This window comes from Danio aesculapii, chromosome 10 (assembly GCF_903798145.1).
Source record: "Danio aesculapii chromosome 10, fDanAes4.1, whole genome shotgun sequence".
Classification (NCBI taxonomy): domain Eukaryota; kingdom Metazoa; phylum Chordata; class Actinopteri; order Cypriniformes; family Danionidae; genus Danio; species Danio aesculapii.
The window spans coordinates 31,479,034-31,496,622 of record NC_079444.1 but is presented as its reverse complement, the minus strand read 5'-3'; the positions used below and the strand labels follow the sequence as shown (position 1 = coordinate 31,496,622).

Sequence of the window (17,589 nt, the reverse complement as noted above, 5' to 3'; positions counted from 1 at the left end):
ACCTGCTTGTGTGCTTCTGATCACATAACTCCAATTCACTTTCACCTGCCCTGACTCCCTGTTCACTATCTTATACAATACAAAATCCTCCTCTTAACAAACAAAGCTCCTCATAACTTGGCACCTCACTATCTTTCTGATCTTCTTCATTTGTGCACTCCTTTGCGCTCACTGAGATCATCTTCTGCTGAATTGTTATCTGTTTCAAACTTTAAGACGAAGTCATTTGGTGGCAGGGCTATTAGTTGTACAGTACCAAAGTTATGGAGCTCCCTGCCTTTGCACATTCGCCAGGTGGACTCTATTTCCAATTTTAAATCTCAGATAAAAACGTTTCTGTTTAGGATAGCTTTTAATGATTTGCTGGTTTAATATTATGTTGATTGTTATTTTTACTGCTTGTAAGTTTATGTTGTGCTTGCAATATGCTGTAAGGTGTCCATGAGTGCTTTGAAAGGTGCCTAAATAGATGGTATTATTACTACTATTATTAATAAATTTGGAAGAAATGTCATCAGTAGTTTACAGAATAAAACAAAAATTACAGTTTACTCAAACACAATACTGTAAATGGTAAATGCAGAGAAATTTTAAATTCTCAACTAGTTTCCCAATTTTCCTCCCATAATGTAAATATATTGGTCAACTTTTCTGTCCTTCATATATCTCCAAAAAGGAAGAAAAATATTCATTTATAGATCATCAGCGAATAAACAGCACTTCAATTCATCAATTTATTTTTTGTCCTTCCAAACATGTAAACAAGACTGTGACCTGGAAACAATACATAAAGACACTGTGTGATCTCACAAATAAAAAACAAACAAACAAATATCAATAAACGTTTTGTGAAAAACATTCTTTGAATGTTAAAACTGTAAATGCTGGAATGCTCGACAATATCAATATATACTCTTAAATATATATTTATACTTCTATATAGATAGACTTTATACTTAGAATAATTAAGAACTCTTGTTGAGGATTCTTTTTTTTTCTGGACAGTTCCTGCATTTGGAGAGATTTAAAGGGACAGTTCACTCAAATCTACTCACTATTTCCTCACTCTCCCTCAAGTGGTTCCAAACCAAAACCATTGACCTCCATAGTAAAAAAACAAACAAACAAATACTACAGAAGTCAAAGATACCTTTTTTATGTTCCACACACTCAAAAAAATGTGTTTGCCATTTGTTCAAACTACACATTTAAAATAAGCTGAAACAGCACAATTCTTGAGTTTTACTTGAGGATAACTTAACTGTTTTATGTTCAATTTACCTAAATTTGTAAAAACTAATAGGTTAACTTAAGTCCTTCATGTTGTCCCAACATAAATTGATTGTGTGGAACCCAACAATTTTACAGCGCAGAAGATAGAAACTCAAACAACAAATGAAGCGTGAGTAAACAATGACTGAATTTTCAATTTTGTGTGAACTATCCCTTTAAATAAAAGGCAGTTGCTTCCATTTACAATCCCTGATAACAAAAAAATACTGCAAAGCACCCTCTTTCCCAACAGACGCACAACATAAATACTTTAAGTTCAAGTCTAAACTTCAGGATCCTGGCTTTAAAAAGCTTCAAAATTACAATGCATCCTTCTTGTTGAACTTTAACGAATAACCGACGGCGGTCTCTAAACATTCCACTAAAGATCCAGCGGAGAGAAAGTCCAGCTCCACTTCGATGAATTTAATATAGATGTGTAATCCAGAAAGCGTGTCCTCTGTGGCCTGGCGGCCGCAGTTGTCCTGCAGGAACCGGGTTATAGCCGACGGCTCTCCGCGTCCGTAGTGTTTTCCTGAATTCTGAAAGTGCTGGAACAGGCATTGCTGTAGCGTCCTTTCCTCCGCAATACCGAGGTAACAGTATGTGACTTTGGCGGACGTCCTCTTGTCCTTCTCAATGCTTTCACAATTGTCCATCTCTTCCTCCTCTGATGAAGGAGAAATTTTCTCATCTGAATTGTCCGACTGGCTTGTCTCCTCGTAGCCGATAGCGTACAGGCCGTAAGTTTTGGGGATTCCCCCTGGTAAGAGATATTGGGAGCCATTACTGCAGCCGGTCGCCCTCGTCTGTGCAATCGGTATCCACTCGACTTCCATGTGCAACTCCAAACAGCGCGCCTCGCTAATAGTGATGTCCAGGAATTTATAATACACATTTTTCCAGTTCATCTTCTGCACTTTTGTCATGATGACCCTTCCTTCGGCTTTCTCTGGGTTGAAGTATTCACGTAGGCGCTTACCCAGAGGGACCTGCGAGCTGATTTCTGCGTAATGGTACCGGATTTCTTCTCTCCATCGGGTGTTGTAGCCTACGCCGAAAATGGCAAGTTTGTTGGAGAGGTGGAGGCGGGAGAAGTCCGTCCACGTTTGGAAGTGCTCCCATTTGACTTCTACAGAATCCAGGATACGCATCACGTTCTGCATCACTTCCTGGCGTCTGTGTGAAGAAGGGTGCGTGTAAGATAATATTCGGTTGTGCGTTTAAATGTATTGGAAAATGTACAGAGGATTGGACTTACTGTGTGTGCTCAGACGGCTCCAGTCGTATCTGAAGGACTCGGGTCTTTGGAAGCTGGTTCTCTTCTGTTAGAATAAACAGTGAAATTTATATTAGAAAATCTGAGTATTTGATTGAAGTGTGTCTAGTTGTTGCAAGACATTCGATAGCACTCTTTTGGAAGAATATAGAAAGAATGGTTGAAAGATTTGTCACATTACATTTGACTGGAAAGAATAATCTACAGTATAAAGGGGCAAACTAAAGGACTACCAGAAAATTTGGAATCTGTTTATATCGTTTCTGAAACAAAATCAAACATTGGCACAAGCAACAAATACCTCTCATGCTACTGATTGACTGACTGATATGTGCACATATTTATTTTTGTATGCGGAAATACAGTATATTGTTTTATTTCTCTTTGTCCAATTATATCAACATCTTTACCTGTATAACTGAATTTGGATGCTTTGGGGGAGTTAAAATGTAAAAAATAAAGAGAAGTTTAATTTCATGTGGCTTTTTTTTTTTTACAATAAAAAAGTAAAAAAAAAAAAATCTGAGATTGAGGTTAGCATAAAATGAGCTGATGTTAGACAGATTTTGAATGATAGATGTTAACCAGCTTTCATCAGCTGTCTTGGTGAACTTCTACCGCTGCACAATAGAAAGCATCCTGACCAACTGCGTCACAGTCTGGTATGGAAGCTGCTCTGTTGCTGAGCGTAAGGCACTGCAGCGGGTGGTGAAAACTGCCCAACGCATCACAGGGACTACACTGCCAGCCATAGAGGATATCCAAAAGAAACACTGTCTGCGTCGAGCACGCAGTATTCTTAAGGACACCTCTCACCCTGCTCACAGACTGTTTTCTCTCCTGCCTTCCAGCAGGCGCTTCAGGCTCCGGCAGACAAAAACCAGCAGACTGAGGAACAGCTTTTTCCCCAGAGCTGTCTTCCTTTTGAACTCTGCCCCTCACTGACTCTTTTGCCCCCCCAATACACCCCCCACACTCCTCTAACTTATAGTCCTCACAATCACTGCACTATTTAACATTTGCACATTTAAAGTTTGCACATATTCATTGCACTGATTCATTTATTTGAACTGGACATACCCACAGCACATGGACATTTGTAATTATGTTTATCTATCTGCACACTCCTGATTATTAATAGCATCCTGTACATATATTCATTTATTGTAAATCTGTTCATAGCTAATACAACCTGTATATAATGTTCATATTACATCCATCTGTAAATATTACCATAATTTTTCTATAACTTCACTTTATAACTTATACCTATATCCTGCACTTGCTGCTATTGCACTGCTGGTTAGACAGAAACTGCATTTTGTTGCCCTGTACTTGTACATGTGTAATGACAATAAAGTTGAATCTAATCTAAATCTAATCTAATATAAATATAGATCATGGAACATATTTGGGGAATTTAATTATTGGAGGAAGAGTCAGAATTATATTAAATTGTAATACTATTGAACAATAAATAAATGATATAGCTGTGGAAAAAATAACACGTTGACTTTTTGGATTTACTAGGTATGTGATTGAATACAATGCTAATATTTGTTGTATTCTGTAAAATGTCTGATAATTTTTCTTGCACATTTCAAATAAAAACAGTCATTTGTTTTGATTTGCTGTGACAGAAAATAAGGGGCTTTCTACCAAATACAAAGACTATAGAATACACAAGACGTGTCACTCGTCACTTACTATATGGTGAATAAATCCCAACTTCTAGTACAGAAGCCAATCAACGATCACTATAGATTGACAATACTCCGGGGGAGGGGCTCAGACCAGGCGTGAGTTTCTGCAGATTTTGTGTGATTTGGACGTTTAGAAATGAAACTAAAGGGATAGTTGTTGTTTAATTTCATTGGTGATTCCTAATATGAAATTTAGTCGAAAGCTTGGCAAGCAGTTTTGGAGAATTTGATGTTTCCCCATTCAGACAGAATGCCCGAGCATACTGCCTGAGATGTGTTTCAAAGATGGCCGCCAAGTGAAATGACTTGCCTTAAAGGGACTTTGCCAAATATTAGAGTTATTTCTTAACTCAACTGAAATGGAAACACATTTACCTGTATAACTGAGTTTGGATGCTTTGGGAAAGGAAGGGGGTGTGGGTTAAAACATAAAAAAGGTGTAATTTCATGTCAAATTTCATGTGCCCTTTTTATGCGGTTAGCATAAAATGAGCTGATTTTAGACAGATTTGGAATAATAGATATTATATAGACATAGATAATGTAATCGATATTTGGGGAATTTAATTATTGGAGGAAAAACTAAAATTGACTGAAAATGAGGGTTATTCTACCAAATATTACAGTCTTATCTGTCTTATTATCTCTTAACTCAACTGAAATGGAAACATTTGTATTGTTTTCATTTGAAAATAGACTATACATTGTAAATTGAAGAAACCGAAGACTTCTTAAGAGTCTCTTTATTTTTTCCATAGTTTTGTGTGTGTGCATCATATATAGAGTCAAACCTGAAATTATACATACCCCTGACAAATTCTGACTTAAACATTTAGAGAAATGTTTTTGTACACTGTTTTATTATCTTTGAGAGAACCCTGTGTCATTTCTGGTCCAAAAAAAACCCCTTGCTGGTAGGCTTGACTGTACAGTATACATAATCATTACAATTTACCAATACTTTTTTTCATGATTATCTGATTAATAGAAATAATTCAATCAAAACCATTACATAAAGAGAACAGCATTTATCGGACGTGAATTTTTCAGTTTCAATTCTTTACTGTCACTCGTATTCAACTTATTCCATCTGGAATTATAGTGTAAGTATATACTGTATGTATCAAAGCATGTAAATAAATGATATGTGGAGCTTTATGTGAAATTCTGTTTTCTGAAAGCTAACAAGTTGACATTTTCAGTTCACATTTTTAACCAACAGGCTACACCACTTCTCTTTAGGGAGAACTTTTAAAGTATTACTTTAAACATATTTGCATTTTGACGATATTATAGCATTCACCTGTCTCTATATCTCCCTCATTGAAGGCCGCGGAGAGGTCCTGATTGCACCAGTCTTCCTGAGAGTAATCCTCCATTGTGCTGCCGTCTGACTCCATCTCCTGGTAGAGGCCGCTGCTGTTGATCAGCACAGGCTGACAGCTTTGGGAATCCCAACCTCCCTGTCCGAAGACCTTCTCCAGCTGCTCGATGGAGTAACTGCTCTTCCTCTTCCCAATGCCATGCTCCTTTACTCGGCTATAACACCGTCTAAGAGTCTGCAGAACACAGAGGTCAAGGTCATGATGTAAAATCTGAAATAAATCTGAAGATGACACATTTAACCAGAAAATGCAGATAGAATTGTGGAATCATAATAGAGCTGCTTAATATATTTAGTTTCATAATAGTTTTGATATTGTATATTATTTCAGCATTTGCAATAGTCACATGTGCCTTAGGGAGGGATCATAGCTGACCAGATACTGGAGTTTGGAAAGCATTAACTGCAAATTTTGACCATAATAGAGTAAAAGTTTAGCACTTTACATGTATTTTTTCTACATCTGTTAATATGTAAACACGCCAAGCATTTTAAAGCCTTCAGTTTCAAGAAATGATTGAATGTTTGAAGCTTTAACGATGAAATATAAGATTTCCCCTTGGCTTAGTCCTTTAATTATCAGAAGTCGCCACAGCAGAATGAACTGCCAACTATTTCAGCATATGTTTTATGTAGCAGATGCCCTTCCACCTGCAACCCAATACTGGGAAACACCAATACACAGTCACATTCATGCACGCACTCATACACTATGGCCAATTTAGTTCATCCAATTCATCTATAGCACGTCCTCAGAATGTGGGGGAAACTAGAGCACCAAGAGAAAACCCGCGCCAACATGGCATGATTCTGCTAACCACTGAGCCATTGTGGCACCCTTATACTTTTTATTTAATATTATAAAAATCTTTCATTTTATAGCAATCGTCACTGTTATTTTACAAATGATTATTCAAATGCTGGATCTAAATAGTGTTAGCATTCAAAATAGAAAATTAATAAATTGAATTATGGGAAAAATCATATGGAATTTGTTAAAAAAAACAACAACAATAACAACAACAACAACAAAAGGGCCCTCTGCACACTGTAGTAGAACTACTTACTTATTATATACTAATTACCACACACACACACACACACATACTATATGACAGCCTTTTAAGTAGGCCACTTGCACAAAAAGGGTACACTTGTTTGGTCAAACTTCACAACAGATAATGAAGTTACTAACATTTATTTACTAACATGGACTATGAATATGGCTGCACGATATTGGAAAAATCTAACAATGCAATTTTTAAACATTTTTTATGATATACAGTCAACATCAAAATTATTAGCCCCCTTTGAATTTTTTTCTTTTTTAAATATTTCCCAAATAATGTTAACAGAGCAAGAAAATTTTCACAGTATGTCTGATAATATTTTTTTTTCTGGAGAAAGTTTATTTCGGCTAGAATAAAAGCAGTTTTTAATTGTTTAAACCCATTTTAAGGTCAAAATTATTAGCCCCTTTAAGCTATATATTTTGCAATAGTCTACAGAACAAACCATCGTTATACAGTAACTTGCCTAATTACCCTAACCTGCCTAGTTAACCTAATTAACCTAGTTAAGCTTTTAAATGTCACTTTAAGCTGTATAGAAGTGTCTTGAAAAATATCTAGTAAAATATTATTTACTGTCATCATGACAAAGATAAAATAAATCAGTTATTAGAAATGAGTTATTAAAACTATTATGTTTTGAAATGTGTTGAAAAAAATCTCTTTGTTAAACAGAAATCGGGGAAAAAACAAGGGCTAATGATTCAGGGAGGCTAATAATTCTGACTTCAACTGTATATTGCAATATGAATACAATTTCATCAGATTACTTAATATCTCTATTTGGATATAATTTATCGTGTTAGATTGATTGGGATGATTCTGCATCACCATAAAATCTAATAAACAATCTAGCATTTTCGTTTGTTGTCTGTGCTACTTGCAGTGCATTTCTGCATTTGCATGTGTTGTATTTTCATGCTCGTGTTTAGTCAGAGAATGATGAATGTTAACTATTTGCATCTCCATAAAATCCAATAAACAATCAATAAACTTGTTGTATTTGCATGCATAACAGTCTATAAATACAACCAAGAAAAAGATACAATTGAAATAAAGTGTTTTATCATTTCCCGTAACAATATTCAAATATAGTATCTGAATGATAAAAACAATTCAACAAAATTAATCATAGATAAGGTCACAAATGGTACAATTTCTTTTAAACCCGAATGCTTTTAAAATCATTATACAATCACAGGCATCAAAAACGCATGCAAATGATAAATTATAATACAAACTCAACATTGCATATGTCCTGATGTGACTATTGCGAATGATCACATTGCAATATCGATACTGAAACAATATATTGTGCAACCCTGAGTACGAACAACACTTACAGCATTATTTAATCATAGTTCAACATTTAATAATGCATTATTAATATCCAAAGTAATGTGTTAATGAGTTAACATGAACTAACAATGAAAACTGTATTTCCATTAACTATCAAAGATGAATAAATACTATAATAAATGCATTGTTCAATCATGTCAGTAAATAAACACATTAACTAATACAACCTTATATTGAAAAGTGTTAACAATGTATGTGATTTGAAACAATTAGACACACTATTATAAAAGTAAATCAGTAAGAGTAATAAATAATAAAATATGATAAGTAATACTTATATGACTTGCTCATGTATAGTGTATAAAATATGATAAGTAATACTTATATGACTTGCTCATGTATAGTGTATAAAATATGATAAGTAATACTTATATGACTCGCTCATGTATAGTGTTACAATGGAAAACATACGTGATTAAAATTTATAGCACATTAAACATTGAAGCTTTAATATGTCATTTCAATGTGTGATGTCTAATATTCAGTCTCTCAATCACTGTCTTGTGTTTTGCTTTTGTTATCTTCACCAAACCTCTGTTGGTCAACACGATGAGCATAAGCTTTTGATTTTGACAGCTCCACCAAAGCTCTGTGTAATAAAAAGCAACTGCCAAATAGACATGACAACAAGTCTCCGAGCATATGTGAGTGACAGCCATGTGCGTGGATGTGTTATTTGGTGTCTGTGTTGATTTACCTTCATCCTCTCTCGACACTGGGACGGGGTTCTCTCGTAGCCGAGCTCTGACAGCGCTCTGGACACTCGCTCGTACATCGCTGGTCCCGGAGCCTTGCCAGAAAACACCGTCCCGGCCACCTCCAGCTGCTGCATCCGCGCCTCCGCCAACCGCTCGTTGCCCCACACGGCGATCAGCGCGTTGGTTTCGGACGGGGTCCAGGACATGCCCCGGCAGGCGGTGAAGCTGTTGGAAGCAGAGGCCGATCCGCTTCGGCCTGCGCCCCCGGACAGCGAAACCCCGACGTTCAGAGGAGAGAATCTGTTAGGGGTGGAGGGGTTGGAATGGTATTGGTTACTGTCACTCAGATCCTCGGATTCCGGAGAAGGAACCTCGGTTTTGGGAATCTTCAGCGGCACCGATGGATCAGGAGAACGCTCAGCGTTACTGGGGGCCGCCATCTTGCTTCTGTTGCTAAGGGGAGGGGGCAGAGAGAGGAAGCGTGCGCGTGCACTCACTACAGGCACGACCGACGGCTTCATTATGACAGTTCAGAGTTTTCTGTTATTTTTGAAGTCAGTCCTATATTAATATCGCGTAGAAATGATATAAATACGCAATATTAGTACAGCTGTTTTATAAAAATTATATGGCCACAAACACAGTATCACTTTCTATTCTAAATTCTCTAATAATAAACATAATTATCTATTCTCTAATTCTTCTATACATATAATTCATATTATATTCTAAGCTACGTTGTAATCTATTTTTTATTTTATTTTTTAAAACAAAAGATCACTTTATAAATCTATTTTCTATTCTTTATTTTTATATATAGAAATATCGTCACATATTTGAAAAAAAATGTGTTAAATGTAAATGTTTTGTGTTAAAATATAGGATATTGCACTTGCAAAATCATTACAGTCAGGCAGACTAGTTTACAGAGAAGTGAGTGTGGACTGGGAGTGAAAGCTGATTTGATTTGGCTTGTTTTTTAAGTAAATGTTTTACAAAAGAATAATTGCTGTGTGAATTTACACTCAGTTTAAAATAAAATAAAATAAAATAAATAAAATATTGCGCTCTTGGAAAACAAGGAATGGATCTTGAGTCGCTGTACTCCCAGAATGCTTCAAGAAGCACAGGGAAATCTGTCGATCCGTTCCACTTCTACAGAAAGGTCAAGACAGACTTTCAAAGATCATTTCTTGCGATTTTTGTTGAGCTAACATATTTTTGACTGTTTGGAGTCCACACCTCAAGAAGTTGTTCATATGTTGCTTCAAGACATTTGTCAGGTATTTCTATCTTTCTTACTGCTCTCATTTAAAGCCCCAGTAGCTTCCAAAATCTCAAAGTTCAAGTTTAGTAATTGAGGCTTTTGTTGTGGAGATATTAACCAAAGAAAGGTATGGAGAGAGATAGAGAGAGAGAGAGAGACACACACAGAGAGAGAAAGAGAGAGAGAGAGAGAGAGAGAGAGAGAGAGAGAGAGAGAGAGAGAGAGAGAGAGAGAGAGAGAGAGAGAGAGAGAGAGAGAGAGAGAGAGAGAGAGAGATATCGTGTGTGTTACCCATGCCTGTGCATCTCTTAACAGTTTAGCAGCGTTTCTACTGTTAGCCAAAACACGCTTACCTGCTTCAAACCAGACTCTAGACGGCCTTAAAAGGACTTTGTAAAACTACCCAATCGGGCCGACATCCATCCAATCACCAACAACCCATCTTAATAAAATCAGGGAAAGAAAACTAAAAAGTTACACAGTTAGTCATGATAATAACAGAGCAAATATCTCTTTACGTTATCTTCCCTTCATTCAAAATCTATTTACAAGAAGTAAGGGTGAGTAGAGTTTCCCAGTGATGGATTGCAGATGGAAGGGCATCCGCTGTGTAAAACATATGCAGGATAAGTTGGCGGTTCATTCTGCTGTGGTGACCCCTGATTAATAAATGGTTTAAGCTGAAAAGAAAATGAATGAATGAACAAAGGGCGAGTAGACTGAAGGTTTTAACAGAAACACATTAAGTTGAATAGAAGTTACTCAATCAATTTGGACCAAAAACCAACAAATATGTATTTTTATTTATGTAATTGTCTCCACAATAAGTATAGTTTGAACAATGTTAAACTTGTTATTTATTAAAAAAAAAAATATATATATATATATAGTGTTTACAACTACAGTTTTCTTGTTTTGACACATTAAAGTATGTTGCTAAGAAAAAATTACATTTGATTTTTTTTTTTGTGGCAAGCAAAAAATAAATAAAAAAAATTCAGTTGAGCCATTAGAAATAATCATTAGTGTTTATTCTTATATAAGTCTAAAATTTTATTTACAATGGTCTTAAAAGGGTCTTAAAAAGTCTTAAATTTGACTTGATGAAACCTGCAGAAACCCTGTAATAAATAATGTTTTTAGATTAAATGATTTATTGATAAACTTGAGAAACCCGTTTCTGCACGGCGGTTTGTTTCGGGGTGTTTGTATGAGAGCTTTCCAAATACAGTGATTGTAATTAATGTGAAAAATAACGGTACTAAGCTGAAAAGAAAATGAATGAATGAATGAACATGGGAGAAATGTCATTTTTATCTTACATTTATTCTGTCTATTTACTTCTGTATGGCTTTGGCTCTTTTGCAATTGTAAACTTTAAAAACCTTTGTGGTTATGCGGTAAAGTGATTTGGACTGTGGCCTATTTTAGAGTTAAAGGGATAGTTCACCCAAAACTGAAAATTCTGTCATCACTATTTGCTTGTTCCTAAACTTGTTTGACTTTCTTTCTTCTCTTAAACACAAAAGAAGAATTTTTTACTTCCATAGTAGGCTATTGTTGTTTCCTTGGTAGCATGGTAGCTAAGTGGTTAGTTATCATGGTTTTCTCACAGCAAGAAGGTCAGTGGTTCGAGTCCCAGCTGAATCGGAGTTAGCATTTTCTCCCCGTTTTCGTGCAGGTTTTCTCAGGGTGCTCTGCTTTCCCCACTGTCCAAAGACATGCGCTATAGGTGAATTGGATAATCTAAATGGGATATATGCACAGGGACTTTTAAATTTCAGTCAGCCAGACCAAGTGCTTCCGGTGAACTCTCTTTCCATTACAAAATACCCACTTTTAAGATCTGATTTCTTTAAAAATCAGTGATCTTCACTGCCTGATAGATATTTGATATAAAATAGGTCTCAGACAAAGAAAAGTGGGTGTCAAAACAAAGAAAGTTACTAAGGTTTGAAACCACATAAGGATGAGTAAAAAGTATGTATATTATTTTAATATAAATAAAATTATATATATATATATATATATATATATATATATATATATATATATATATATATATATATATATATATATATATATATATATATATATATATATATATATAATATAGGGTGCTATCCCTTTAACAAAATTAAACAAATCCAAGCCAGGTTCAACACTTGAAAACAGAAATGTTCCAAAAGAGTTAAAGCTCAATTATTTTAAACTATTCAGTATAATAAATTACTTATTTATTAAATTACTTTTAGAGTAATGGTTAAATGAATTATATTAATTGTTCTTAATTGTAATCCATGTAATATAAATACACTAGTCATTGTACATAAAACATGGATAAAAAGCAAAGTTGTCCTAAAACAAAAATGTGTATCAAACAGCACGCTTCAGACAATTTTGATTATTATTACTCTTTTTGATCAACTCCAGATGTTAACTAAGGTATAACAAATAATTACCAGCAAAAGCTAACCAGTTTCATCTTTTTTGTAATTAAAGACACAGAGGGACTGCTTATCTGTTTTGTCTAGTGTTGATTTGGAATTTCTCTAATCCAGAATAAAACATGCTTCAGAGTGGGTTAGCTGATTAAAGTGACTGAATGTCAATAAAACCAGCTCAAAACCAGCCCACTTTCCTGAGCCTGAAAACTCTGTGTAAAAAATGAAACCGGCAATGTGCAACAGGTGCAATTTTCTAAATACCATTGAACCATTTCAGCAGTCTAATTATGTAACAGCAAGTTCTCATAATACAAATGAAAAGCATATGTACAATTCTTTTTATTTTATTCTAAACTATAATAATGTACTGGATTATTATTATTTTAAATGATAGACGTTGTCCACAGCAGAACATGTCTGTTATGCTTTTCTACACTAAAGGAAAGTACCACAGCCGACCACTAGGCGGGGTTGCTCAACTTTGTTAATAAATTCTACGTTGTCTCTGACAGACTTTGCCAGAAACATTGGCAACAGAATTGACAGATTTTGCTTGCATGTGTTTCAACCACAAGAAATAAAGCTAAATGAGTAATAGGCAAATTATGTCTCTAAAAATGCATTTAATCATGCTTTTCTAGTGTGGAGATATATTTTATACATTGCATAAAACAGTGTTTCCATGTTGCAGGATTGTTCTTTCTTTATGCTTGGATTAATTCAGCAAGTTTTTGATGATTAGTCAGCCATCTGGCACATACAAATATGCATAAAAGAAAAATCACACACAGAAGCCTAGTTATCTGCTTCTTATTATGCATGGATCACACCTTAAGTAATGCTGATGATTTAGTAAGGGTGTTGAGGTTATTTCTGTTTTCAAAAATCTTACATTTTTCATCCTATAGGGAATACAGTTTAACTGAGCTGCAGTCTCACAGCTGCTCACATGATCTAACAGAAAGTCTATTTAAGGTCAAAGGTCATGGCCCGTCCTAAGAACAGCGAACCATCCTGACACTATTTTCTGCCCATTGCTGAGAGTTTTCTGACAACTTCATTGTGTTTGATGTCCGCTAAAGGTTAGATGTAGAGTCAGGAGACAGCATAACCTTTTAAAAAAACCCAAAGATGACAGGATAGGGTCTCCGTAGTTCATGAAGATATGCTGAAGCTGCATACAGGGTGATTATAAAGACACATGCAATGTGTTTTTCATCAACTTTTTTTTTCAATTCCCTATTATCTTACGAATTAGTAGCAACCCCATCATGCAGATGATTCAATTCAATTGTGTGCAAATTTTGCCTAAGGTGTTTCTCATCAAAGATGCGTTATAAAGAATCCTTCAACCATGATGAATATGAATAATGAATAGCCACAACCCGGTATTGTAAAAGAATTGCCTTTGTAGTACATCACTGGACAATACATTTGTGAATGCAAATCTGAAATAGAAATCTCTTAGCGTATGCATATTATACCCCACGGACATGCATTGCCATACCTTGGGCTTAATGAGGAAACGGATATGTTTACTCATGATCAGAAGCATGGCCTTCTGATTAGACTCGCTCTAGAGGCATATCTAAACGCCTTACCGACATTAAGAAGAGCACTTCTTAGTCAGATCACATAGTAACTCACAGCTTCGTGAAATCAAGCGCTTTTTTTATTTCATCAGCGAAGTCACGAAAGCCCTTTAAATGGCTGAATGTGAGAGAAATTCTAATGACCCTTCGAAACATTAAGGGGCGTTGTGAAAGCACAGATAATTACGATTATTATTTCATAATTTAGCATTTTAGCCAAGATGCTGGAAGCGTTTAAGCGAGTTTGTGTCGGAGAGATTGCTTTTAGGATTGGCAGTCCAAATTCATCTGCATTTTTATAAAGCCCAAAGTGCTTATTTGCATAATATCTAATGGGCAGAGATATGCCAGTTTATCCCCTACGAACAAAAAAATGCGCACATGCATTCACAGTCAATTAGAGCAAATTGGGATTTTTTTTCGTGCATTTTGGAAGTGAGAATATTTTTATAAACAACCCCTCCATTGCATGATGGTTGCCAGACCGCAATTTTGCATATTCAGGATGTCCATGTGTGAACGAACCCCTACAGGGTCACAGATGTGCTACTTGTCCTACAAAGTGAGCTCTGCCAAGATTCCTCCTGTGATGCCCTTCCTTGCTTTAACCTCTAAGTCACACAAACCCTAGAAATCCTGATTGGGATCCACATGTCAGAATCCCACCAATGATACCAATGCTGTTATATATATATATATATATATATATATATATATATATATATATATATATATATATATATATATATATATATATATATATATATATATATATATATATATATATATATATATATATATATATCAGTATCAGTGAGTTGTCAATGATGGGAGCTTTTTACATCCATCTTCAAATTCTGTTTCATCTCATCTCCCTCGACTGGCTTTAGATCAGATCATTATCACGGTGGTGTGAATGATCATTAGATTCAGTCAGCGGCGCGGCTGATTGCAGCACCTGCAGACTCCAGTTCAGAGAAAAAAAACACATTTTTTTGTGTTGGAGGCTTTCATTATGAGGCAGGCTTCTCTCTTTTTTTCACCAAAGGCATCATGAAAGCAGACTGAAATACTAAAGTGTGCATTTTTTTCCCCCTTTTATCCATACACTTTGTGTTATGCATGATGTTAAAGACAGCTAAGGAGTTTTGTACATTGAGAAATTTATTGTTTATTGGTGTTATTTTACAATTATTTAATCTTTATTTTTTCTCTTTCTGAATTTATTCACTATTGTTATATTTACATTACTTTATTGTCATTCACCTGTATGTACACTGCCTGACAAAAGTCTTGTCATTGATCCCAGTTGTACTAGCAACAAATAATAACTTGACTTAGTTGATCATTTGGGAAAGTGTAGATGTTCATGATGAATCATCTGTTGAACTGCTTCCCAATCATCACAAATACTGCAGAAGACCTAATGGAACCCACATGGACCCAAGATTCTCACATACATCTCACAGTCAAGTTTGATAAAGGAAAAATCATGGTTTGGGGTTACATTCAGTATAGGGGCATGTGGGAGATCTGCAAAGTGCATTGCAACATCAGCAGCCTGAGGTATCAAGTCATTTGTGCTGCCCATTACATTACAAACCACAGGAGAGAGCAAATTCTTCAGCAGGAGAGCACATCTCATACTTCAGCATGAAAGTTCCTGCAAGCAAAGAAGGTTAAGGTGCTCCAGGATTGGCCAGCCCAGTCACCAGACATGAACATTATTGAGCATGTCTGCGGTAAGATGAAGGAGGAGGCATTTAAGATGAATCCAAAGAATCTTGATGAATTCTGGGAGTCCTGCATGAACGCTCTCTTTGTCATTCCAGATGACTTTATTAATAAGTTATTTGAGTCATTGCGGAGATATATGGATGCAGTCCTCCAAGCTCATGGGAGTCACAAACAAAACATTTTTTTTTTTCACTGCACTACGACTTTATATCCTATACTGTACATTATTTCTGTTAAGTGACAAGACTTTTGTCTAAGCAAAGTCAGACTTTACTGTCCTAATTAAATAATTAAAAATCAAGGCATGATCATATTTTATTTTGGTAAAATAAGTGGAATCTTGAGGCCTTTGCCTTTTTATATAAACCACTTCTGATACCAAATGATCAACTAGAAGTCAAGTTATTATTTGTTGTTCCTAAAACTTGGATATAGGCGACAAGACGTTTGTCAGCTAGTGTAAACACAGAACAAAAATTTGTAGCATTGGCTCTGAAGTTTCAATAAAAATAAGACTAATCTATAAATAATTAAGTAATATAATATTTAAAAAAATCATATACATGGCAACTGACTAACGGTCCTCATCGTCAGACGGATTTACAGTGCAAATCACAATAGTGCATACAAGTTTTAGAGTAAAAAATATAAAAAATTACCAATATGTACTCTTTTATGTACTGTTTGGCAATACAGTGGATCTTTCCTTGACATTTGTTTACTTTTGTATGCCATAAGCAAGTGTTAAAAAAAAAACATACATTTACAAACATACACTACGGCCAATAGTTTATTCAATTCACCCATACCGGTGCATGTCTTTGGACTGTGGGGGAAACCGGAGCACCCAGAGGAAACTAACATGAACACGGGGAGAACATGCAAACTTCACACAGAAACGCCAACTGATCCAGAAGGGACTCGAACCAGCGACCTTCTTGCTGTGAGGTGATAGTTGCTACCCACTGAGCCACCATGTTGCCCATATTGAAATTGCAAACTATATTTATATGATTTTGTTTGCAGCTTTAAAGATGAAAAAAATTTACATATACAAAATTTGCGTGTAAATTTGAAAATAATTTGCTAATTGGTGTCTTAAAGAAATACATAAGTTTAATTGGGTTGACTCAGTTTATATGTGTTCATATCTATAAATTGAGACATAAATTTTTACTTGTATTTTATTTGCAGGAAGTTCAGTAAATCTTGGGTGAAGGATTTTTGGTGAGTAAAGTTCAATTTCTTGGTATTATTGTATTATTATAAATTGAATCTAATTGAATTCAAAACAATACATCAAAAATCACACTGTGGAAAAAAGTCCGGTGCAAACATTTAACATTTTTCTAAATTTAATTTTGTGAATCTTAAGCAGTACAGCATGCCATCAACAGAAAAATCTGAGCAAATTTAGTTTTTAAACCAGATGCACTGCAGTGTATTTCTTCACATAAAAGCATCTGTGAAATTTGAAAATGCACTTTGCCCTCAGATGTAATTAAGAACCCCAAAAAATACACCAAAGAATGTACAGTATATTTATACAGCTGCCATTAACAATCACACAAGACATCATAATATTTTTTGCTGACTTAAAAATTGTCATAAGATAAAAAAGAACCTAGGTTGGCCATTATTTCTTATTTTTTGTAACAAAAATACACTAAAAAGTAATAACAAAGTGAGTCAGATATGTTAAAAAAGTTCTTTATTTAGTAGCTCAGTGAGGTAAGTGTCTAGACTTTAGTCTGAAAGACCTTGATTCAGTGATTCATTTG

General features: G+C 35.2%; 1 protein-coding gene across 1 annotated transcript; it reads right to left on the bottom strand.

Annotated features, from left to right (window-relative positions):
- Positions 1-778: 778 nt before the first annotated feature.
- LOC130236223 (myb/SANT-like DNA-binding domain-containing protein 2) lies at positions 779-9,217 on the bottom strand. The gene is made up of 4 exons (XM_056466877.1): positions 8,765-9,217; positions 5,558-5,813; positions 2,534-2,597; positions 779-2,451 (listed from the first exon to the last, which is right to left on the bottom strand). Exons 1-4 carry the CDS (start codon positions 9,203-9,205, stop codon positions 1,593-1,595), a joined length of 1,620 nt encoding a protein of 539 aa, XP_056322852.1. The 5' UTR covers positions 9,206-9,217; the 3' UTR covers positions 779-1,592.
- Between the last annotated feature and the right edge of the window lie 8,372 nt (positions 9,218-17,589).

What these genes read in the sequence shown, in the direction of transcription:
- LOC130236223 (XM_056466877.1), bottom strand. Translation starts at nt 9,205, where the DNA reads ATGGCGGCCCCCAGTAACGCTGAGCGTTCTCCTGATCCATCGGTGCCG. An exon ending in AGTGTCGAGAGAGGATGAAG is followed by an intron (nt 5,814 to 8,764) that starts GTAAATCAACAC and finishes TGTGTTCTGCAG; the next exon opens with ACTCTTAGACGGTGTTATAG. An exon ending in TGAGGGAGATATAGAGACAG is followed by an intron (nt 2,598 to 5,557) that starts GTGAATGCTATA and finishes TTATTCTAACAG; the next exon opens with AAGAGAACCAGCTTCCAAAG.